The 23,313-nt window shown below is 41.0% G+C and overlaps 1 protein-coding gene across 1 annotated transcript in view; it reads left to right on the top strand.

Annotated features, from left to right (window-relative positions):
* LOC146628153 (A disintegrin and metalloproteinase with thrombospondin motifs 20) overlaps nucleotides 1-23,313 on the top strand; it is a 76,717-nt gene that overhangs the window by 37,596 nt on the left and 15,808 nt on the right. Inside the window, exons 12-28 of the mRNA XM_085359381.1 lie at nucleotides 2,521-2,666; nucleotides 2,827-3,008; nucleotides 3,856-3,992; nucleotides 4,149-4,266; nucleotides 6,754-6,849; nucleotides 8,532-8,698; nucleotides 8,986-9,115; nucleotides 9,819-9,945; nucleotides 10,028-10,238; nucleotides 10,333-10,497; nucleotides 10,876-11,046; nucleotides 11,879-11,998; nucleotides 13,322-13,429; nucleotides 14,839-15,003; nucleotides 16,491-16,760; nucleotides 17,852-18,013; nucleotides 18,221-18,397. Of these exons, the coding sequence (XP_085215507.1) occupies nucleotides 2,521-2,666; nucleotides 2,827-3,008; nucleotides 3,856-3,992; nucleotides 4,149-4,266; nucleotides 6,754-6,849; nucleotides 8,532-8,698; nucleotides 8,986-9,115; nucleotides 9,819-9,945; nucleotides 10,028-10,238; nucleotides 10,333-10,497; nucleotides 10,876-11,046; nucleotides 11,879-11,998; nucleotides 13,322-13,429; nucleotides 14,839-15,003; nucleotides 16,491-16,760; nucleotides 17,852-18,013; nucleotides 18,221-18,397 (2,652 nt within the window). The remainder of the gene's footprint in view (nucleotides 1-2,520; nucleotides 2,667-2,826; nucleotides 3,009-3,855; nucleotides 3,993-4,148; nucleotides 4,267-6,753; nucleotides 6,850-8,531; nucleotides 8,699-8,985; nucleotides 9,116-9,818; nucleotides 9,946-10,027; nucleotides 10,239-10,332; nucleotides 10,498-10,875; nucleotides 11,047-11,878; nucleotides 11,999-13,321; nucleotides 13,430-14,838; nucleotides 15,004-16,490; nucleotides 16,761-17,851; nucleotides 18,014-18,220; nucleotides 18,398-23,313) is intronic.

Here is a 23,313-nt window from a genome sequence, read left to right as displayed (position 1 = left end):
GGGCGCTAACTTCCAAAGCAGCTGAGGTGCTCAGAGCAGATGCTGCTGTCCTTACTATTTTCACTGTTTGAGTTAGCATGCTGGTAACTGCTCTCTGTGACTCCATGGGCTACTCATTTAATCTTTATTGAGTATGTCATTAAGAGCCAAGAGGCAAAGGTATTGGGTATATTTCAGCTTACATGATCTATATATATACATGCATGCAATATAGGTGTATGCACATATGCATACTTTCATATGAGCTGGTAAGTTAGCTTGTACCTTTGTGAAATTTCTAATTTGAAACACATGCTAGTCACAGCTGGATGGGTTTCTCTCACGGGACCTCCAAGTGTTTCAACACATTCCCAGCTGAGGTCAAAATTTGACAATCTTTTCAGCAAAAAGAGGCTCGCCTGGTGTCCTTAATGGGCACTTGGGCTTTGCTAAATGCGCCTTTTTATTTCAGTGTTTTCCAAATGTGTATGTGCTCTTTGGTAGGAACCTAATTGGAAGTGAGTGTGGATCCAAGTGCCTTCAGACCCTAAGCAGTCATTCTTAACACTTAATACACATTCACATTTGCGCACTTATGTGTGTTTTTTTTCTTTTTTTTTTGGTTTCCACCCCCCCCCCCCCCCCCCCCCCCCCCCCATTCCTCCTTTCTTTTTTTTCACCACATCACCTTTTCAGGCCAAACAAAACGGATGTAAACAGAGGGTGCCAGCATGGATAGTGGAATGCCTCAGAGGCTTACACAGTCCGTGGTCCTCTGTGACAGACAGTCAGCCTTGTGTTTGACAGCTCCTTGGGTCCTGCTGCCTGTCTGCACTCTGGTGGTCTCCGCTCGGCCTTTGCAATTCACCGTGAGGGGATAAGGGGGGATGGGTAGCCCTGGAGAAGAGGTATAGAAGGGATGCTCAGGTCTGGGCTGACACTCCTCAAGTTGAGCGTGGGGGGCTGCAAGGGGAGGGGAAACTATTTGCTGTAACAAAGGAAAGCTTTTGGACTTACTGCCTAAATGTGTTTCATTGACAGTTCCATGAACTCGGTGAGCTCCAAAGTCCAGCACCTGTTTGCCTTTTTCTGTGACATGGAAACTATTTCCAATAATGCGCATGCTTTATCAAATTCTTTTCAGCACTTTCCATTTGATTCTTTTCTTAATTCATTGTTTGCGCTCCAACAGAATTATTGGCGCCTTCAGTTTGCATTTACGCTAGACTCGGACTCAGGAGGAGTGAGCCCGGGAATTCCTCAAACTAGGCCCGGATTATGAAAATGTTTGTGGCTTGTTTAGTCCATACCCTGCAGCTCTTAACACCTGCCTGCCATTGTGTACAGACTTTACACTCCATCATTAAAGACCCACAAGTGTGTAAAACACACATGCAAACAAAGCCAGGATAGCAGAAGCAGCCAAATAGTACTTGCTTCCATGTGGTTTTGTGTATGCCCTTTTGCATTTGTACATCTGAGGTAATGAATACATGTTGTTAATTTGCATTAAAGCAGAAATTAACCAGGTCAGCCATTGCCCAGGAGCTACCTCTGATTGATTGACCGATCTCACTGGCTAATGAGCTGAAATGATAAAATTCCAGTGAAGTAAATGTGGCACGGTTTTGTTTCCATTTTCTCATGAGTCTTCAGAACATGACGCAGGGGCTCAAATGCCTCGTAGTGGAAAAAGGATTAGACATAGTAGATTCATTTCTCAGCTGATTGGAGCTGGGGGTGGGAGTAACAGGATGGACATGAAGCTCCCGACAAACGGAGTGCAGTCAAAATAAACACTGTGAGGTGTCCAGAAAGAACGTTTTCCTTTTCTGGTTAAAGGATAAAAAAACTGAGCAGGAGAAGGGAGCTTCTGATGTCAGGCTAGTAATGAACTTTCTTCCTCTTGTTATCACGACTCTAGAGTTTCCTTATCATGGTGCCACTGCTCCCCTCGCCTGTGTGCCCGGACGGCGGGCTACGTACCCAGACAGACGCCGTCTTGTCCTGCATTCTTTCTCTGAACAGGACCCTCTGATATCTTAGTCACTGAGAGGAGGATTTGGTTACACACAAAGGGAAATGTGCGTGCTGTGCTTTGCTTATGAAAGCGGTATTAGTTCTTTTTGGCAAAAGTTGCTTAGCGGGTACACACTGCTTGACACTGGAAGCCTTATTTGTGGGATAATTGGGTCTGTTGCATGAAAGCTCTGTGTTCCTGTATTTTGTTTTTTAATTCCGAAGATGGCTTATAAAATATAAAGTTTGGAATACAGGGGTCGGGTTAGAGATACACTAAACCACTTTTGTGAGTGTCAGATTGTCATTGTGTTCATTAAATTTCCTCTTACTATCGATTGTGTTGTGGAAATGCAATTTTCTCATGTGGGACTAAAGATCTAATAAGCCGATGACTGAGATGGCGAAGAAGAACACTGTGCCCAGGTGTGCTGTACTAGATTATGTTGCCTTCAGTAATGCAGGGGTTGCTTTTATACATTTTAACATGCTCTCTTCTTGCTTGTGTGTGTTCCATTTCAGTATTGCAGACATGGGATGTGTGTAAATAAAGATTTGGATCTGCAACCAGTCCATGGCGAGTGGGGTCCCTGGGGGCCCTACAGTGTTTGCTCCAGGTCCTGTGGTGGAGGAACGAGAAGCACCACTAGAGACTGCAACAAGCCTGAGTAAGAAATAATGAGATCGTTATTGACGGTCAGAGTGCAAATATGTGTGCGATAACTATGATTTGGATGTGAACAACATGTTTAAAGATCACTTAATGTGATCTTTAAATTCAAACTTTGCGTAGTGCCTCTGTAATCGTTAATTTTCCCGTTGTTGTAGGCCCAGAAACGGCGGTAAGTTCTGTGTGGGTCGCAGAATGAAGTTCCGCTCCTGCAACACTGAGCCATGCCCACGAGGACAGAAGGATTTCCGGGAAGAGCAGTGCTCTCAGTTTGACGGCAAACACTTCAACATCAATGGTCTACCTCCCACCGTCCGCTGGGTCCCCAAGTACAGTGGCAGTGAGTATACCCAAACCATTCAAGCCACACCATCAGCAATACACACTATTTAAATGCAACTGAGCATGTAGCTTTAACTTTACGTAAACGTTCACCTTAAACACCACATCCCACATTTTTAAAGTGATTTTTTGTTTGCATCCAGTTACTCACAGTTTGCACAAATACGTCAATAAACTTATCTGTAAATCCACAAGTGTGTGTAAGAGAGAAGCAAGGACCAAGACCTACAAAGTTGCGACGCCTCCACAGCCATTGCATTTGAATCTAATGTGCCTGAATTTTAATACATGGCAGGGGAAGACAGGCAATTTTTGTTGAGAAATTGATGAATGTATGATAAAAATCTACAGCTGTATTTTTTTTAAGGTGTCCTTAAGTAAACTTTTAATTGACACTAATCAAGGGCAACATAAAGTCTTTCCATATGAACTTCCTGGCAGCTTTCTCTTACAGATGTATGTCAGGCCCTGCCTAGATAGTCTGCCCCATGAGATTACCATCTGGCAAAGTTGCTGCAAGTGATTCTTTTAGTTAATTGATGCTGAAGCGAAGAAGCCAAGCCCCGGTCTGGGTACACTGTCAGATACCATCTAGAATAGAATAGAATTCAACTTTATTGTCATTGCACATGCACAGGTACAGGGCAACGAAATGCAGAGAATAAATATTCTAGATATTCTAGAGTCTAAATATTAGAGATAAAGCAAGAGTCTGCTGAGGGTCACAAAGAAGTAAATAGGTTTAAGTTAAAAAGTTTGTTTCCTAAGGATTCGCAGGATTTCACTGAAAATGTATCTTTATTGCTCAGAATTTTAATTTAATTGTTTTCTTTGTATCCTTTAAGTATTAATGAAGGATCGGTGCAAGCTCTTTTGCCGGGTTGCTGGGACTACGGCATACTATCAACTGAAGGACCGTGTCATCGACGGCACACCGTGCGGGCCAGACACTTACGACATCTGTGTGCAGGGCCTCTGCAGGGTATGTCTGCGTGCTCCTTGTTTTTCCCGATTACACTCAAAGCAATACTTGCTCACATACCCTCCGACGCCGTCAGCTTCAGCTTAGTTGCGCGCTGTCAGGAGCTTCACTCTAAAGCACACATTTCTGTCTTTTCTATCTTCTGCACTTCTGCAGCAAGCGGGCTGCGATCACGTGCTGAACTCAAAGGCCAGGAACGACAAGTGCGGCGTGTGTGGCGGCGACAACTCATCGTGCAAAACTCTGGAAGGAACCTTCAATGATGCTCAGTATGGTAAGTCCCTCTCAGCTCAGATTGCACGCTCTGTCCATTAATAACTGACTGTTCCACAAAACATATGTCAGCACATTCTGCAAATAAACAGGCTGTTATAAATTGTATATGCAGCAAACATAGACGAGCTTAGAAAGACTTTTAGTTATATGAGGCTACAACACTGACATTCAATATGTTCATATTAGGCACTGATGTCATGTATGGTTATGGTTAACATGTTAAGCTTGATGTGAAGAACAATGTATGCTTTGGACAAATTTTGGGGGAAAAAATACATGAAAGCAGTTTGCTCTAAAGCTTTACAAACTTTGTTCATGTCACTCAGTCTGGTCTTTTGATAGCAAACACAAACCTGACATCATCCCCTTTCAGCTGTGGTGCTTAAAGCAGGGCCTCACTGTGGGCCAACTGCTGATTGCATCCAATCCTTTTTAAGTCTGGGCAGTAAAACAGGACCAGCATTAGCATAAAAAGCTATGGGTGTGGCCTCTGTCATTTGTACTGTGCTAGTTTGGCACTCAACTTTAGCATCTCTATCCATCTTCCTTTTTCTGCGCTCCTTTGGCTCAGGGGTGGCAAAGTGTTTGAGGACTGTATTCAACCAAATCAGGCACTGACCTCAGCCCTGGAAATCTGGCTTAACCATAAGAACGACAAAAAGAAAAAAGAAGGAGTGGGAGTGTAGCCCAGGCAGGATATCCCTCTGCTCCTGTCTTGAGTCTGAGCCTGTCTTCTTGCCATTGAACCTTTTATTCTTTTTCTTTTCATGTCTCTTGATTTATTCCTTTTTTTGTCCGCGTTTCATTCATTGTGTTTACTTAGTTTTCCCCTTAATCCTTCTTCACCAGCCGACACAAAATGATGAACTGTCAACCATAAGTCTGGTTCCTTTTACTTGTAAACAAATATCTTTATGTTCGCAATACAATTTGTATTAAACATGCTTTTGTAGCTAACACCAAGGCCCGATAATACTTCAAATAGCACAAATACATTATTATTCTTTAAAAAACTGTGTTAAAACACAGGAATTGGTGACTCACTTACATTAACTGTTGATAGTTATTGTGAATCAAGAACTCCCACACCATCCGCCTTTTACTGAAGTTTCCTCAATGTTCTTCACTTAAAATGAAAATAATCTGTACACAAAATACTTAAGGGATTAAAAACACAAGCTAATTTTCTTTAGCAAAGCAAATACTATATAGTATTCCTTCTCGCTAGTGTCAGAAAGTAGTCTGTACAAGGTAAACCAAATCATTCCACAAGTGCAAGTTTTTTTTTGTTTGTTTGTTTTAACCTCGGGGTGTTGTATTTACTATTCTTTTCTTGGTCACTCTGTGGTGAGGGCTGATTGTGTGTGCGGTCAGTCGCTAAGCTAGGAGATACCACGTAGCCTCAGGGAGGGTCTAGTGTTGGCTGTTCCTGATGTATTTCTGTGGGCCTGTGAGCTTATCGTTACCCAAGTGGCTCTAGGTAGTGAATGTGACATAGCACTTAAAAGCAGTAACAGTGAACTCAAAAGGCAACTTTGGCAAGGTTTTTGTTTTGTTTCACGCAAATCTTTATGAGTGAAAAGTGTCAAGACGAAAAAAAAACCTTACTGTCTGTCATCTCTGTTTGGTGCAGCTCATTTCAAATCAAGACTAACAGACAGAAAGAGAAAGACCTACATGTGTGAGATCTACAAGGCTGATGAGAAGAAGATATGTAAAACAAGTGCTGCCCCCGAGTGGCTTAAGGTGTCAGGCTAATTGTCAGATCGCTTCAAACCCACCTCTTGTATTTTATTCCTTTCACTTCTCACTTGTGACTCTCAAGCTGAGCCTATATGAAAAAGGAAATGAGTAAATAATAAATCGACTCCTAGTTTACCTTTCCACCACCTGTTGCAAACATTAGACTAAAGGCAGTCTATTAGAGAGACCAAAAGTGCAAGACAATGGTTGCACCAAACAGCTGCTCATTATGAATGCAGTTCATGCAAATTCTGGTCCCAGTTTGGTCTCGCTGGTTCTGTGTTTTGCTTAATTTGTTGTTAAACCTTCATACCTGCATCTCGGTTATCATATTTTGGTCTTCACAGGCTCTTTCTCTTGCTCATGCTCAGTCGCCTTCTCTGTTAGTTTATCATGGGACAACAGGCCTGGTGTAGTAATTACAGGCCAAAGGTAAGTCCAGGGAATAATTACATATAATTTAACGGTCAGGCCTCTGAGACTATAACAGGGCCTCCTGCAGGTTATTTGAGATGACTAGACTTTTTTTTTTTGTATTTTTCCAAGTGTGACATTTAAATCCCTAGTGGTTGGAACTTCCCTAAGAGGAATTTGGTGTAGCATAGTGAAGCTATTATGGAAATCACAGTGGGGAGTGTTCAGTGCATTGGTGTTATCGTAGCTACGTTTTTCCCTCTTGAAAGTTCTTAAAAACGGTCTCAGTCTCTTGTTTGCCTGGTTTTGTTTCTTTCTTCTTCTTTAGGTTACAACACAGTGGTTCGGATTCCAGCTGGAGCCATGAACATTGATATCAAACAGGTCAGCTACTCTGGAAAACCAGAAGATGACAACTACCTCGGTGAGTGTACCAGTAAGAAGGTGTGGTTTTTAAAGCAACACCAGGTCAAATTTAAAAGCATTCAGTCTGAATGCGGTGGCAGTCCAAACCAGTCAGATGTATACATTACATTTCTTCGGTTCTCATCTCATAGGTCAATGCCATTACCCCGAACATGACCATAAACCGCGCTGACTCGGTGACCCAGAGCAGTAAAGGCAGATGTTAATGAAAAAGGGGTTGAACTCAAGAAACGAGCCAAGTTACTGTCAAACTGTTTTCAAAAATGAAAGGAAAAGGACTTTTTTTTCTCTTTTTTTACTGAGCACGTATATCGAGGAAATGTGAGGAGCGTTGGTTGAGGGTAAGCAAATGGAGTGTCAACCACTCGGAAAGATAAATGAGGCAGCAATAAGTGCTAATTAGATGCATGTGGAGCTTGAGCTGCATGGAAGTAGAAATAAGGGTTTTAGGGTCAGATGGACCTATTCTGTGCTTGCATGTGAGCAAGAGGAGGACACAGGAAAAGAAAAAAGACAAGCAAAAGAGAAGAGAGAAGCTCTTTTGCCCCCTTTGTAAAGTGTACAGGCATCCATGTTTCAGATGGATCAAGTTGTGTTCAAGATGTTTTAATTCCAATTGTCAGAAGAAATTTCTGGTGGACCCCTTTTGCCCCGCCAATTCTGGGAGTGCTGTCTGCATTAAATATGGTCAATGTTTGCAACACCCTTTCAGTTTTGCCACTTCAGCTGGTGCAATATGGAGGAATTTGTTTAGAGAAGATCAGGGTGACATAAATGGGTGTCAGTGGCTTAGAAGTTCAGGCGCCATTTTTCTCCATTTATTACGTGTATATTGTGACAATATTTCAAAATACTCCAACGAAACAGGTTGAAAAACAAAAATCATGTAAATACAGCGTTTGCGCTGTGCCGTGAGTCAAGAACAGCCTTTCAGAGCTGGTGAAACATCAGACGTCTCTGTCGCCAGTACTCCGAGTATGCTCTGAATGAGTGCTACTTTGAATTCAGTAAATAAACATAATTGCTTTCTCATTTGGCTACTCCCATGGGTGCTATCAATCTTTCTCCCTTTTTCTTCGCTCTTTTCTTTTTCCTCGTGTAATGAAAATTGCACATTAATGTCTTTTCTTCATTGTTCTTCATTTATGCGTACACGATTCTGGACAGTGCACAAATTCTTCTGCAGGCATAAGAAATATGTGATATGTTGCCATAAGTTATCTGCGTGCATCATTGTCAATTCTCTCTGATTATTTGGCATTGCACAACTTGCAGATTTAAATGCAAAACAACAAAAGTTTTTACTAGGCTTGATTAGATGCATTGTTTTGGCATGTACTCACAGACTGTAATTCAGAGGTGGTTGTTTAGGTATTTGTGTGTATTTGCAGTCAGTGAAGATCCTTTGTTTCCACTCCAGTGTCAATCACCGAAGAGAGTCCCGGAGTCTGACTCCAAATAAATGCAATTTGGTGTCACCGCTGTTTCAACATACGGTACCTCCTCGGACGGCAGAACAATAGGTTGGCAGCTGTCTGCCAGACTGTTTACTTTAAATGTAGGCTGAAAGTGACAAATGCCGTCTCGCGCATTCCTCAAACTTCAAATTGCGAGGGCAAAGCTTTCCTTCTTCTGTCTCTTGTGGTGAAATGTGTCGTTCTTATTCGAATGTCATTCCAGCATTATCCGATAGCCATTCCAATTTCCTCCTGAATGGAAACTTTGTGGTGGCCATGTTCAAAAGGGAAATCGACTTCAAGGGAACCGTCATTGATTACAGCGGCTCAGACACAAAAGTTGAGCGCATTAACTGCACTGACCGTATTGAGGAGGAGCTCATTCTGCAGGTATTAATAGGAAGTTTGTTTTCTTTTAATGCTTAAGTCAACTTTATGTTATTACTATATCAGTTCTGCTTTGATTATTTGCATACTGTGTGTTCTTCTGTTAATGTTTCTCCCCACACCGCTTCAGTTTTCACCTCTGCGTCTCTTTTCTGCAAAAGTTTGCTTTCGTTCTCACCTAGTGACACACTGATCTTAATCCCTCTGTTAAAGAGGTGAGAACTCTGTGTGGACAAAATAATAAGCATGTCAGACCTTTGACCTCGCCTTTTCCAACGTTATTCCCACAGGTCCTGTGTGTGGGAAACCTCTACAACCCAGATGTTCGTTACTCCTTTAACATACCCATTGAGGAACACAGGGAGCAGTTTGTCTGGGATCCCTCAGGCTCCTGGCTCGAGTGCAACCGCATCTGCCAGGGTAAGATCTCTTGGCTTCCAAATCTCCACACATGAAGAACACGATCATTTTTCATTGGCTTCTGTGAATTTAAAATCACTTCAGAAATGGGGGGGGGAAGGGACCTTTTGAGCTGCTGGGATGCCTTCATAAATACAGAAATGAATATTTTTTAAGCTCACTGTTGTTCAAAATGTGCAGCATTTGTCTTTGTGAAGAGTCAATGGCCAAACACTCCAAAAGTGTGAAGTATACAAGATCAAAATGTATAGTGTGAGGTTCAGTGCAAATATTATTATTAATTAATATTATTAATATTTTGATTTCTTCTCCATCATGTTACTCACACCTCTAGATTTTAAAAACTTACTCAATCAGCCTCTGGTTTCTAAAGAGCCCCTTCTTTGCAACCCCATTCTGATCCCAGGTAATCGCATTACCTGACACCTTCACCTTCGCCTGGTTTTACTACACCCCACAAATTTCCGTTTTAGTAGCAAGCTACTCGGTTTCCCAGTGGATCAGAGTGCACAGCGTGTGTTTGAGAGGTGTGAGACCTGCACACCCCTAAGGCTGGAGGATTGAATGTTAGAAAGCTAGCAAGACTTGTTAAAGGCGATGAAATGTGATATTTTTAAGTAAAGTGACTACCAGATGTTGAACGATCTGAACGTTGCTTTATTTCACTGTTTGTGCGTGTGTGTGTGTGTGTGTGTGTGTGTAGGTGAGCGAAGACGGAAGAGAGTGTGTGTGCGTAGGAGCGATCACCTTGAGGTGTCGGACCAACGCTGTGAACATTTACCTCATCCCGAAGCCGTCAACGAGCCATGCAACATAGACTGTGAAGTCAGGTGTGTATTAATGTCCCACGGTCCCACTTCCCGTGCACGCCCACAGTCAGACACTTCATGACAACCCTTCTCTGTCTCGCAGGTGGCACGTTGCTGGAAAAAGTGAATGTTCAGCTAAATGTGGCCCAGGCTATCGCAACCTGGATGTTCAGTGTATGAAGTACAACCGGATGAAAAGACAGAGCGAGAGAATGGAGACCAGTGCCTGTGCCGACATCCCCAAACCAACGACCAGAGAGCCCTGCCACGGTGACTGTCTGCTGAAGAGCTGGCAGTACAGCGCCTGGTCACAGGTACAGTCGGAGGAAATTACATTGTACATTGTGAGGGCCTAGCCCGGTTAAGGACTTTAAAGCCATCCAACCTGCATGACTTTTCCATATGCAGTGTTCTAAGACATGTGGACGTGGCAGCCGTAGCAGGGAGTCTTACTGCATGAACAATTTGGGCCGCCGGCTCGTGGACAGAGAATGCAATGAATACCAGAGGGTGGTAACTGAAACCTGCAACGACCACCCGTGTCCGAAGTGGATCATCAGTGAGTGGAGTGAGGTGAGCCTGGATGCTCTTAGACATGCAGATATGACCACACAGAAACAGATATCCCAGAATAGAAATGATTTATTCCTCAGAATGAGAGGATGAGTTCAACACACCTCATAAAAGTAAGCTTCTGCAAAGCCACATGCAAATAATAAACAATCAAATTACTGGCGTACTATATATAGTGTATATGTGATGTAATACAGGGGATACCCTGAACCTGCAGCTTGAAGTATAACTGCTTTCTCTTATAGTGTTCACACCAATGGCATAAATAGGACAGGACAATTAGCATAAAAATGTGTACTCACCATCGACTGTTTCGTAGATTTTCAGTAACTTCATAAAAAACAAACAAACCTCAACCTACAACTCTTCTACCATCAGTGCCTGGTGACTTGTGGGAAAGGGATGAGGCACAGACAAGTGTCCTGCAGCATGGGAGCCAGGGAGGAGAAGCTGAGCGAGCACCTCTGCGACATGACAAGTAAACCCCCTGCCGTGGGAAGCTGCGAGCTGCCCGAGTGTGCATCTTGGCAAGTTGGCGTCTGGGGAGCGGTGAGTTCTGCGCACGCACACGAGTAAGACACACACACTGACACAGCGGGGCGAGGTGACTCCATTCAGTGTTTGACTGAGGAAATGGGTTGCATGTGTGAGTGCCTAGGATTTACTCTGTGTATGTGGTTGTGGATATGTGTGTGGTCAAAGAGAGAGAATGTGGCAGTAGGAGACTCAGTGTAGATTTGTAGTGCGTGTGTGTAACCTGATATACCTGCAAGTTACAGCAAAGTGTGCTTACTGTGACACCAGCTCCCATTTCCTTTATGCTACTTTCACTTTGCCCTCATATCCTGTAAGACTAAACCTGACCCACACTATTAGAGACACACATACACATTCAAATATACAAATTTCCCACTGTCTCTGGGTAGATTTAACTACATTTTAGTAAAGAACAAACTAAATAAAACAGGCATGAATGGGCGTTTTTCACCATTCATAGTGTAGTTTTGTAACTAATAATACGCTCCCAGACATGTTTGTATTAAGTCAGATAGTAGTATTTACAGAGCTGGAATATATTGACTCATTACTGCCTGGGTAATTATAATTTGCAGATCAAATAAATCTATCTTGTGGCATTTTCTGTGCTCTCGTGTGGTACCTAAACATGATGGGAGAGCCTTGTATGTGAATTAAGAACTGGGTAAAGGGTCGAGTTGAGGCTCCGGGTGTGTATGTGAATGGATGTCTGTGTGTACGTGTCAGGGCCTCTGCTGAGCAGGACCTTGACTGAGGCCCTGTCTAAGATATCAACCTTCAACCTCCAACTTCAGCAGAGTTGGCATAGGTGCGCATGTGTGTAACTTGTTTTTTTTTCTTTTAGTGTTCAGTGACCTGTGACCATGGCTACCAGATGAGAGCTGTAAGGTGTGTGTCGGGGGATTACGGCGACACAGTAGATGACAGAGAGTGCAATGCTGCAGCGATGCCCAGAGACAGTCAGGTAATAAGAAACCTAAGATCGTGCATCGAGTCAAGAGTCAACCATACAGAGTCTTAATTAATAGGTTTTAAGTGGATTTTACCGTAATTTCACCATAATGCGAAATATTTCACAAACAGTTAAGTTTTTTATGGGACTACTCCCTGAAAATATATTGTAATGTGACCTTCAAATATATGAATCCAAAATGCATCCCCCCGCCCGCCCGCCCGCCCACACACACACACACAACGCTCATTACTACTGTAAATCCGGCAAGTGGCACGCACAATTTAGATTACTGATGAGTTTATGTTCCTAAGTCACTTTAAAACAGCATTAAGTAATTTCTGATTACTTCAGAGGAAGTGGAAAAAGCACTAAAAGCATCTGTATTTTATCACCTTTAAAACACTTCTTCTATCTGAACAACCACCAGAAATGAAGCAGTGCCAGCAACACTCTTGTCAGAGCTACAAATGAATGTTAATATATCAGCATTAAGTCCAACATTAACCTTCCTGTTTTGGCTTTACCAGCTCCCAATGGGGAGACTAGCACTTTAAATTGCTAAACGCTTTATTATGTTCCCCATCTACTTGCCAGCTGATTGTGGTTTGGTGCTGGTCAGGTAACACAAGTGTAAAGTGGGTTTATCAGAGCCTTTTGAGTGAAAACAGCTGCCTGCTGTGGCTGGAAAGAAGGTTGGCAAGAGTGATGGAACTGATCTAAACACTGCAGCTGTGGGTCAACAGTGAGCTAAAAGTTGTGGTAAGGCTCGATATGGCAGATTATTTTTTAAGATATAGACATGGACAAGTGCCGCTTTAAATCTTACTGGATTTAGCTTGAAAACTAATCTAATGGTGTTTTGTTTGGCTTCCAAACAAGCTGAGGTCATAAATTCTGCTCAAAGGTACCCTCCCTTTACTCAGATTTTAGATGCATATAAAGAAACTAGAATTTAGGTAGAGCCTTTTAGTGTCAATCTTGGAACATGCATAGTTCTGCAGAATGAAGGGGAAACATACAGGTAACACTGACTTAAAAAATCTTTTTGATGTCCATTGACAATGATGGACACTCAAGGCATTTGACTGATCTTAAAGTTTATAGATAAGTGATCGTTTCTAGGTGTTTGATTTCAGGTTGTCTTCAACAGTACTACATTTTAGGGTTCTAGGGCTTAGAAAGGTGCAATGATATATTTTTGGGGTATATTAATAACCATATTTTGCCCCAATTTGTTTAATTTACCCTATTCCTTTAAGACAACTTAAGATCCTTGCATATTTGCTTATTAGCTCATCACAGGGCAGTTTGTTACAATGTTTGTCATTGAAGGACTGTGAGATGCCATCATGCTCACGAGCCTCTCCAGCACAAAGCACTCCTCGTCCAGACAACTCTGCGCAGTTCCTGACTCAGTGGAGATATGGCTCTTGGACTGCGGTAAGGAAATAACTTGAGGTTGGTGGATCTGTTAGAGCATAATCTTTGTACTGTTTTGTTCATCACTGTGTGTGTAGATCGAGTGAAAGTAGGACTGTAGGCCTCTGACAAAGAATGAAAAATAAGAATATTGATGGAGCAATTTGTGTGCGGTTTGTGCGTGTGTCTCAACCACACTCAAGTCATGTTATGTGTTTACGAATATTAGGTTGACATATTCAACATCACTGTATATCCCAACATTCCTCTAGAAAGTACATACTGCACATAACTACAATCCTCTGTTTTACCCCCTGCTGTAACTACACACTCACACAGACATACAATATGCAGACACGTGCAGGCTCCAGTGTCTTGGCAAAGAGGTCCCTCCGCCTTTCTAATACTTTGCATTGTTATTCGGAGCAAATGGAAACCAGATTTCATCTAAACACGAGTCTTCGGTTTCTGAGATTGAACCCCATCTGTCAATCTGAAAAACCGGTGTGAGCTCACATGTCAGAGGCCAGCGCCAGTACGGTCTTTCAGACACACATGCTCCACATGCACATATATACATGCATGCATTCCCCAAGGAGCAGCATTGCCATCCTCAGTGTGACATTGATATGAAAGCGATATTAATGTTTCTGTTTGAGCTAGAGCTGCTTGATTGCATTAGATATTCATCTCTTCAGAAATGTTTCCATGGTGTCGCGCTGAGATGGCAGGAGTAAACCTTCAGAGCATAATTATGAGCGCTGAGGGAGTTATGTTAGGATACCAGTGACAATGAATTCATTTGTAAGGTGAAGAAGTCACAGTATATACGTTTAAAAAACATAATGAAGTTGCTCCTTTCCTGCATAAAAAAGCCAGGTTATTACTGTAATGAAATTAGGCACCAATACTTTGAACATGGCCAAAAGATCCAGATCAGTGACTTGAATTAGATGAGGTAAAGTTGAACCCTTTATCATAAGCATCATGTCATACAGCACTCCTGGATGTATTTTATATTGTAATTCTCATCTCTTGGGAACCATTAGAATTTTCTCTCTAGCCTAAAATGGTCGAGGGGTTACAGTAAAGTGAAGCACACAAATCTAGAGCTGATTTTTCTGCCTGTGTTCAGACAGCAGTACCTTTTGAATGCTTCGTGCTACCAAATATCACAATAAAGCTTGCCCTTCCTTCTTTACAAAACCATTTCACTAGCTGGGCCCACGTCCTCATTTTAGGTTTGACAGCGTTTTAGTAGGTAAAAGTGAATGCTTTGGCATAAATTGAGCTGCGGTTTGGGGAAGGCCTCAAAGGGGACTGTCGATGGCTCCCGGGCCTGGCAGATCCCCATGTACTAAATAGAAGCAAAGAAGTTAAAGAATGGAGAACACGTGAGAGAGCTCTGCTTGTATGTGCATGTCCTCCAGTGCTCCGTGTCCTGTGGCAAGGGAAAGCGGGCTCGTTATGTCAGCTGCCGAGATGTCCACGGAGGAGTGGCAGACGAATCCTACTGCGCCCACCTGCCCCGCCCCGCTGAGTTTGCCACCTGCTTCAGCCCCTGTGGGCAATGGCACGCCGGAGAATGGTCACCTGTAAGTAAAACATCCAGCTGTGTCGAATAGAAACAGATGTTTCCAACAATTTTCAAATCGTGTTGAAACACAATGAGCTGTAAACACTGTTCGTGACGTCACTAAACCAGCATTTGCATGGAGTCAGTGATGAGCTGTAGTTTTTGCATGAATTTGCTTGAGTGAAAAACAAATTCCTTATACTATTTGAACCCAAGTGAGATTTCTTTGATTTACAGTTTATGGTGGGACCAACCTGCCAACTCTATATTGTCTGTTGATTTCTCACTCATCATGTTTTTCCTCTTTGCTCTCTACGTACCACAGCTGGTCGAGGCAGACGGCTGCCTTCTCTGTGCATAGTTTTGTGGGAGGACTTTTCTTGTTAAAAGGGAGTTTCCCATTGTCCCCCCCCCTAATTAGATTACATTTTAATGTCACATAATGTTGATTTCTACTCTTGTTGTATTCATGTTTTTAGTCTCATGGGGGCTTCCCATCAAAAGAACTCACCACGAAATACTGCAAATCTGTTCATGGGAACATCAGTGAAAATAACATTGCTCAAATGTAATTCAGAAAATGGAAAACATCCAACAAAAATGTCATGAGAGAGATAAATTTTAAAAAAAAATCTTGAAATTGATCAAAAGCAAAATTTAAAAAAAGGGTAAGCAGTCATTCACTATCCAGACTTTAGGAGTATATAGAAAATGTTTGGTTACTAGTGTAACCACGGTTCTCTGCTAAGCAATATTCCACAGTGCTCGTGGAAGTGCAGGCATCCCAGAGATTCCTCTGTGTGGTTGATACCCAGGTGATGCCTGAGGGGATGGGTCAACTCACAAGCAGCTGGGCAAGGGCAAGACGCCACCAATGGTTACCTGACAATATTCAGTGGTAGCAGTAATCACTAATGCTCAGCTAGCAATAGCTAAACAAACATAAAACTCAAGCTACTTGATGTGTTACAGTTATGCAACAACCACTACTAGAAGAATATCTCTTGATGTAAATATGTACATCAAATATAACTTAGTAGTTAATCCTTAAACTAGAAATACCCACATTGATGGTCTAACCTTGATGGTTGCATCAGCATAAGATGGATCATTTTGGCTCAGGACCACTGAGGAGTTCTAGTGATCTTTGTAGGGAAGAAAGCAGGTATGCTTGGTTTGGGGCTGGGGGCTATTATAAAGGGGGTTCTGGGAACCTGTGTGATTGGTGATTGGTCTGTCTTGGTCAGACTAGTAGTGGTGGTGGTAGTGGAGCTTCCGCAATTGGTCACACAAGACGGCGCTTCTCATGGTGCAACACGTAGCGAGGTTTGAAACATTGATTCTTACTTAAGGTATCCAAAAGCCCACATATAGTTCTCAGAGCTTTGCAGAACATGCAGTAGATTTTCTTTTTTCCAAGCATTTTTTTCTCATTAAAAATCACAGCTCTTCTATTTCACCTTTGTTTTTAAAACTCTTTGGCTCTCTTCCCACACCTTCCCACAGTGTTCAGTGACTTGTGGTGTAGGAAGAGCCACCAGACAAGTGGTTTGCTCCAACTACCCCCAGCCAGTGGACCAGTCTTTCTGTGACCCGGATGAGAGGCCCGTGACAGAACAGGAGTGTACTGCTGCACCCTGTCCTTCTGTTTACCACCGCCAACGCATTAATGACCAGCCCTACGAATATCCTCAGGATCCAGGACGTCACCCAGGGCACAGCAGCTGGAATGTGCCTTCAGCAGACAACCAATGGAGGACCGGACCTTGGGGCGCAGTATGTTCAGCATGAGATAGTTGAAGAAATAGCAGGGTTCAAATATATTTTGTCAAGGTTCCTTTTAATGCACTTGGAGGGTTATTAATGTCTTTTTTTTTACATACAGCAAAAGTAAGCTTTCATATTAATGTAGAACCAGCAGTGTATATACAGGCCATGCCTATATAACATGTTGTTGAGAGACCTGTGTGTGTGTGTGTGTGTGTGTGTGTGTGTGTGTGTGTGTGTGTGTGTGTGTGTGTGTAAACACATTCTTGCGAACACATCTAGTAGGAGTGAGGTAGCAGATGTTTTCATTTCCCAGGGCAGAAGGCCATACATGGTAAAGGACTTTATGGACAGCTTAAAAGGAATACTGAAGGCTGCAGTGTATACATAGCAAATGTTATATTTCATGTCAGTGTCAGTGACTGGTATTTAGCAATACCAAAAAAACAATATGGTATCAAAAGTGTTGTTTTTGATGGTCCTATTAACAGATTCAAAAGGTAGTGCCTTGATTCCTTGGCTGAAATTAGTTCAGCATTAACAAATCCAAATAGTTTGAGGCAGTTGAGGCTCTTAATATACTTGGCTTTGAATCGCGTTGGCCCAAATTCAGATAGAATGCCATGTTTCATTTCTTCTTTTAATCCTTTTAACCTTGTTTGGTAGTTTTACGTCTGCATAGTGTTTGCATGTGTGGAGGAAGGTCAGTGTAGGTGTGGTTGTCCCTGTTGGTAGTAGTGTTATTGTTAATGTTATATAAAAAGAGCTTTTTACATGCATTTGGCATGAAATTGCTCATGTGTTTCCAACCAGTTATCAGTGTGAAACCAAATGCAGTGTTACATATGGGTCACTTTTACTCAGATTGTCCCTAGTGGCATTATGTATGTACTCTTACACTTCATAAATAATGGGTGCGGTGGAGACTGAAAGTTCTTCTTTAGACTCATGTAAACATGATACTGCTGCAAATAGATTCTATAAAGAGATTTTACATTTGTTTTATGTTAGATGTCAATTCAAGAGCTTGGTAGTCCAATCATTTTGAATTAATCATAATCATTGTCTGAATATAATTGCATATTTTGTGTGCTCTCCAGTGTTCCAGCACCTGCGCAGGAGGCTTCCAGAGGCGGGTGGTTGTTTGTCAGGATGCTGATGGACGCAGCAACAACTACTGTGATGAGAGGGTTAAACCTGCTGAGTCCAAGAACTGTGATTCTGGGCCCTGTCCTCTGTGGAACTACGGTGTTTGGGGAGAGGTGAGACCATATTTATAGTTAGAAGTGCAGTTCGCTCATCTCTTTTGTTTTCCATCGACCATTTATGCGATCCCCATTTTTGTTTGTGTATTTTTTATCACACAAACAGGGACTTGGTCTAAAAATCTGGTAGTCATGTCTCTGTAAGTCAAAGCAAACTGATCTGGAATCCGAAAAACAGAACATTTTGTTTGCTGTTCCCCTCAGTGCACCCAAACTTGTGGTGGAGGGAGGAGAACTCGCCTGGTGGTATGTCAAAGGCCCAATGGACAGAGGCTCAATGACTACAATTGTGACATCCTAGACAAGCCACCTGACATGGAGCAGTGCAACTTGCAGTCCTGCCCAGGCTCTGCCTCCTGGCACCGTGACCCATGGAAGCCGGTATGATAGTACTAACTAATTTAACTTCAGTGGTTATTCTTCCTCAAGAAAGGTGTGTGCTGCATTTACTTCAGATCTGCGTTCTTAGTGTGTTTTCAGCCTGAAACTATCAAAGGTTCTGAAGCAAGAGCTGGGTTATCTCGCACCACTGTTGCCTACCCAGCTCGAGCCCACCCAGATGGGCCCTGCAGTGGCATGGGGCTGATTACAAGTTAAAAAAAAGAGGAAAAACATACCCAAAACAATGCTGCTCCACTTAGGGAATCATTAAAAACACATGGATCCCATTTATGAGCCAAGGCTCCAAATTAAAACATATAAATCAGGACAGTGCTGTCTAACAATGCCATATATTTCTAACTCCAGAAAATATTTATTTTATACATGAGGCGTGAAGTAAATGATTTATGTTGTTATTGCTGTCTTCACCCTGTGCCCAAAGTACACAAGTGTATATTTGTGTATAAGAGTTAATATTATGACCTTTATTGAACAGCAACAACAACGACTTTCAGTGCATTTTGTAGATGTTTTTTTGTACAGTATGATGATATTTTGCAAGGAGCTGGTTATATTTAATATTTCGCTGGTGCTCTTGGTCAAACTTCTCTTGTCTCTCAATGAATAATGACATTTTGTACAGAGGAAAATATTTTCCATCATTTGTTTTGACTTACATTTTAATGCATCTCTGTTGGGTTAAACTGAAAATATATGCAGTAACGTTTAAGGGAAAAGAGAGAATTTCACAAAAGACGTAAAAAGTCGTTTTGAAATTATATTTAAAACCTAAAAAAAAAATGCAAAGTTTTTCAACAAGAGGCATTATAGTAAAGGTTGTTTAATATATGATGTAATGTATGTCACACGGGAGAATTCCATACTTTCCAACAGCTTTCAAAGACGTGTCCCAGTTCTCACTGTGTATACTTCATCTTCCAGTTAGAAGGGGATACGTCATCATAATAAGGTGCTAATAACTTAATTTTAAATATTGATGACTTAGCGGTATTGTGAAGATTGAATTTTTATCATATTTCCAGGCTTAGAAATAATTTATTTATTCTGTTTCTGGTTGATAGCATCAGTTCAGCTTAGTCAGTGTGCAGTAAATCAAAACCATTGAGAAGTTCATTATTATTGTTGATCAAAGAAAGCACGCAGATACCTCCTTTGTGTAAAATTACAGTCGATTGTTGTTTCTCTTTCATCCTTTGGCCAGTTTTATTTCTGAAGGATTTCGTTCAAATGAATCATATTTATTTGTTTACAGTGTATTATTAATTGTTGCAGCTTTAATATTTTGTTGCAGTTTAGACTTGTGTAATGCTTCACTTGAATTATTTGACATTTTTCACACGTCCGCCAAATAATTCTGCATTTGGAGGGTTATTAATGTCTTTTTTTTTTACGTACAAAAAAAGTAAGCGAAGTATGCAAAGACCAAATTCTGCTTTGGTCTTTGCATTCACTCTGCTACACTGAGAGGCAACATGTTCAAAGAGCCACATCATTTCCAAATTCGGCTGTCAGGTGAAAAGTATGTTCTATATTAGCATGAAGACTAAATATTATTTCAGAAATATGTTTGCTGCTCTTATTGTTCTAATCTTTAATGAGCAACTAAACACCCGAACCTTGAAGCCATTTTTTCTTTAACATTTCATCTTTCGTTAGTAATGTTGAAGTGAAGGCGTGTTTGTGTCATTACAGGTGCAACTAGGCACACATTCAACCTTAATATGGATGAAAGACTTGAAATGTTTAACTCAGTAAAAGACAGCTCTTCAGTCAAGTATTAGTAACGTAAACTGTGAACACTTTGTAACTTATCCAGGTAAACACAGAGCATTTGCCATATACAGTCTGAGTATGTGTTGGACTTACACACCGTGCAGGGATTGAATCTATATTTGCAGAGTCAGGCTTCCACTAATGCTTAATTACCAATTATACACTGTGACATGTGTAAATCCTCCGAGTTACATTTGGATTAAGCCAAAAAAGTATCATGACAAATATTTCAGGTGAAGTGTTGCAGCTTGGTCTCTGCTGGTATCCTTCCCAGTGGAGGAGGATCGCAGTCTGCCTCTTTTTGTGGGTTCTTTTATTTTTTTGCTTCTCTCCCTGCGTATTTGTGTGACGACTTTCCACTACAACCGAGACTCCTCACCCATGGCAGTTTCACTCCCAGTCGTTTTATTAAAGTCTGTGGTGCAAAGTTGCACAAACCCAAAGGGCCAACTCTGCTTTATTTTGCATATTTTGGTACGTTGTTGTGCTTGTTGCTATTTATTTCATTCACATGCGAAATATATAAATATGTTAAATTAGCTGTTTCCAACTGTAAAGAACATTAAAGAAACATAACTGTGAAATTTGTGTTGTTTCTCACTGTAATGTTTTATTGACAAACAAACAACAACAAAAAAATAACACTGGACTTTAGTGAATGTCATAAAGCCAAAATGTTGCACGAGGAACAGCAAGACAGAAAAAAACACGTTGCTTTGCAAGGGGTAAGGTAAATAACAACTGACTTTAAAAAGAGTTTGTTTTCATGTGCACTGACTTTTTATATACAGTACATTTATATGCTCTACATACTGTGTACATGCAATACACATACAGTTTATGTACAAAGTTAACGTACAGCACCCCATAGAAAAGATGTGATCTGTGGGCCATTAGGGGTATTTTGGTATTTGACCCTCAATTTGACTTTACTGTTTTGTTTTTCAGTAATACTTTAAATAATTTAATCTTTGGGGGGAAAACTTAAACTCTGATTCTATAGTATCTATAGTGTTTCACATACCATGGCACATTGCAGTGTAATAACACTCCAGGCCCTTTTCCTTTTATGTGTTTTAACATTTTCTTCTCTAATCTCTTTGGAGAAAAACATGCAGAGTCCAAATTAAACCTTAGCGCTGGGTGGCACATCTGTTTACCATTGTATTAATAGTGCTCTCTGTAATGCATTTGGCTGGAGACAGTGTAATGTTATCTTTTTTCTTTTTTTAAACCGCAACAATAATTGGTATTAATTTTTTCTGGCAAGTCTTGTTTAGTTTTTGGAGAAAGGAGTAGAAATTCTTAAAAAAAAAACCAAACACTGTTTGCAAAATGCAGGCAATTATAATCTTTGAAGTACTGTCAAACTCTATATTTAAATTAGTATTTCAACAAAGGCTTCAAATAACCCACAATATGCCAGAATTACTTATTTACTTCTTTCTTTAAAAGTAAACGATTATTTTAACTATTGACCTACAAAGCACCAATGTACACAACACAATAATCATTGAGTCTTTTTCTATTCAAAATTACAATTACCTATTCATCTTCTGTAATGCATAAACTCTCATATAATTTAGGAATTCACAATGATTTGAGAGGCTCAAAACGCACTTATTGTTCATACAAACAAACCTTTTTTGTTCAGGTGAAATAGGAGACGCTTAGAGGCCAGATAGAGATCAAGCAGCATGGTGGGGAGGTGGGGGGCAGGCAGTTGTTTTAATTAACATTTCCAATATTGCTCATGGCTTTGGATTTATCTTACCTTATGTAAAAGCATCTTACCTTTGTAGTATATACCAAATCTTCTTTTTTTTTATAATTTTGAACCATCAGCAGTAGTGTATATGTTAGTTGTTATATGTTACATAAATCAAATATATTCAAACGTATCCCGCCTTTTTTTCTGTCAAAACATTTCATAAGAGACTGTATTATTAAAATCCTTGTAATCTTGCAGAGACACCCTTAAATGCCATCCATTCTAATCAAGCCCTCTCAATATATTTAAACCAACAACAACAATCCTGGAAATAAACCTGAGTACATACTACCATCTTGGAAATATTCATAAATGAGCTCTGCCTCTCTCGCTCTCTGCCTCTCGATTTATAAAATGTTTACACCCTTAAACTGACTTTTCAAAACTCACCTTTTCAGATTGAGACTTAATCTTAGACACTAATCTTGCTTGTTGTGCCCTTGATTTCATTTTTGTTTTCCTTTTTGGCACCTTCTACATATTAAAAAACATATCTTGATAAATTCAACTGTTTACTTGCTTCTTCACTGACTGATTGACTGACTTAAGTGTCTTTCCATCAATCTGTTGTAAGTAACCAGAAAGGTCTGACTGATCAGTTACTGTTAAAGTCATATTCATTTTCCCAATACACGCCATCAGAGAGTATTTTAAAAAGAGAAAAAGACACAAAACAATTACCACATTTATTGCACAGGTTCCGGATTATAGGCACACAGTTCAACATAAACTTTTAGGAACATAAATATCATTAGCTAATGGTAATTACCTTAAAAGCAATCTTGATGTCAGCTGGGTGTAAGGACCAGTGATACGGCTGTGTTGCACCACTTATGTGATTTATGCCTGTTTGTTGTTAACAAAAACATACCACTTCCCGTCGAGTGTGGGTTTCCCATGGAGGGGGGATCACAGTAAAGCGTCTGCACGCTAATCATGCTGCTTCAAATGAAATCCACATGTAGAGCTTTGACATACTTGACTCCAGTTTGAGGGCAACAGGGGGGGAAACATCAAACCTGTCACTTTGGGGGCAGTTGTTTGTGACATCATCAGCCTTGTGATTCCTTATGCTGCCCGTGTGCTAGTTGAGTTTAGGTTATTAGAGCAGCGGCTTCCTGGTGCTTCTCACTAGAACAATCATTGCTGTGTGTGCTAAATCGGTAAAAGACTTTAACATAAAGGATCAATCCCTGGGGCTTACACATTTTGGCAAACCGCTAAGATTTAGGTGGCACTGATGCCGTGAGATGATATCAGAAGCTATCTTTGCAGGTTGCTGCACAAGTATCGTCATGATCTAGTTTAGTTTAATGATAGTTAGGAGAAGTCTATTAATGCCGTTCCTGCT

Source organism: Diplotaxodon limnothrissa, linkage group LG7 (assembly GCF_057381915.1).
Source record: "Diplotaxodon limnothrissa isolate DT_005_m linkage group LG7, D_limnothrissa_male_GT1.1, whole genome shotgun sequence".
NCBI lineage: Eukaryota > Metazoa > Chordata > Actinopteri > Cichliformes > Cichlidae > Diplotaxodon > Diplotaxodon limnothrissa.
Note: the sequence above shows the minus strand (reverse complement) of the source record. Positions and strands in the feature narration are given on the sequence as shown.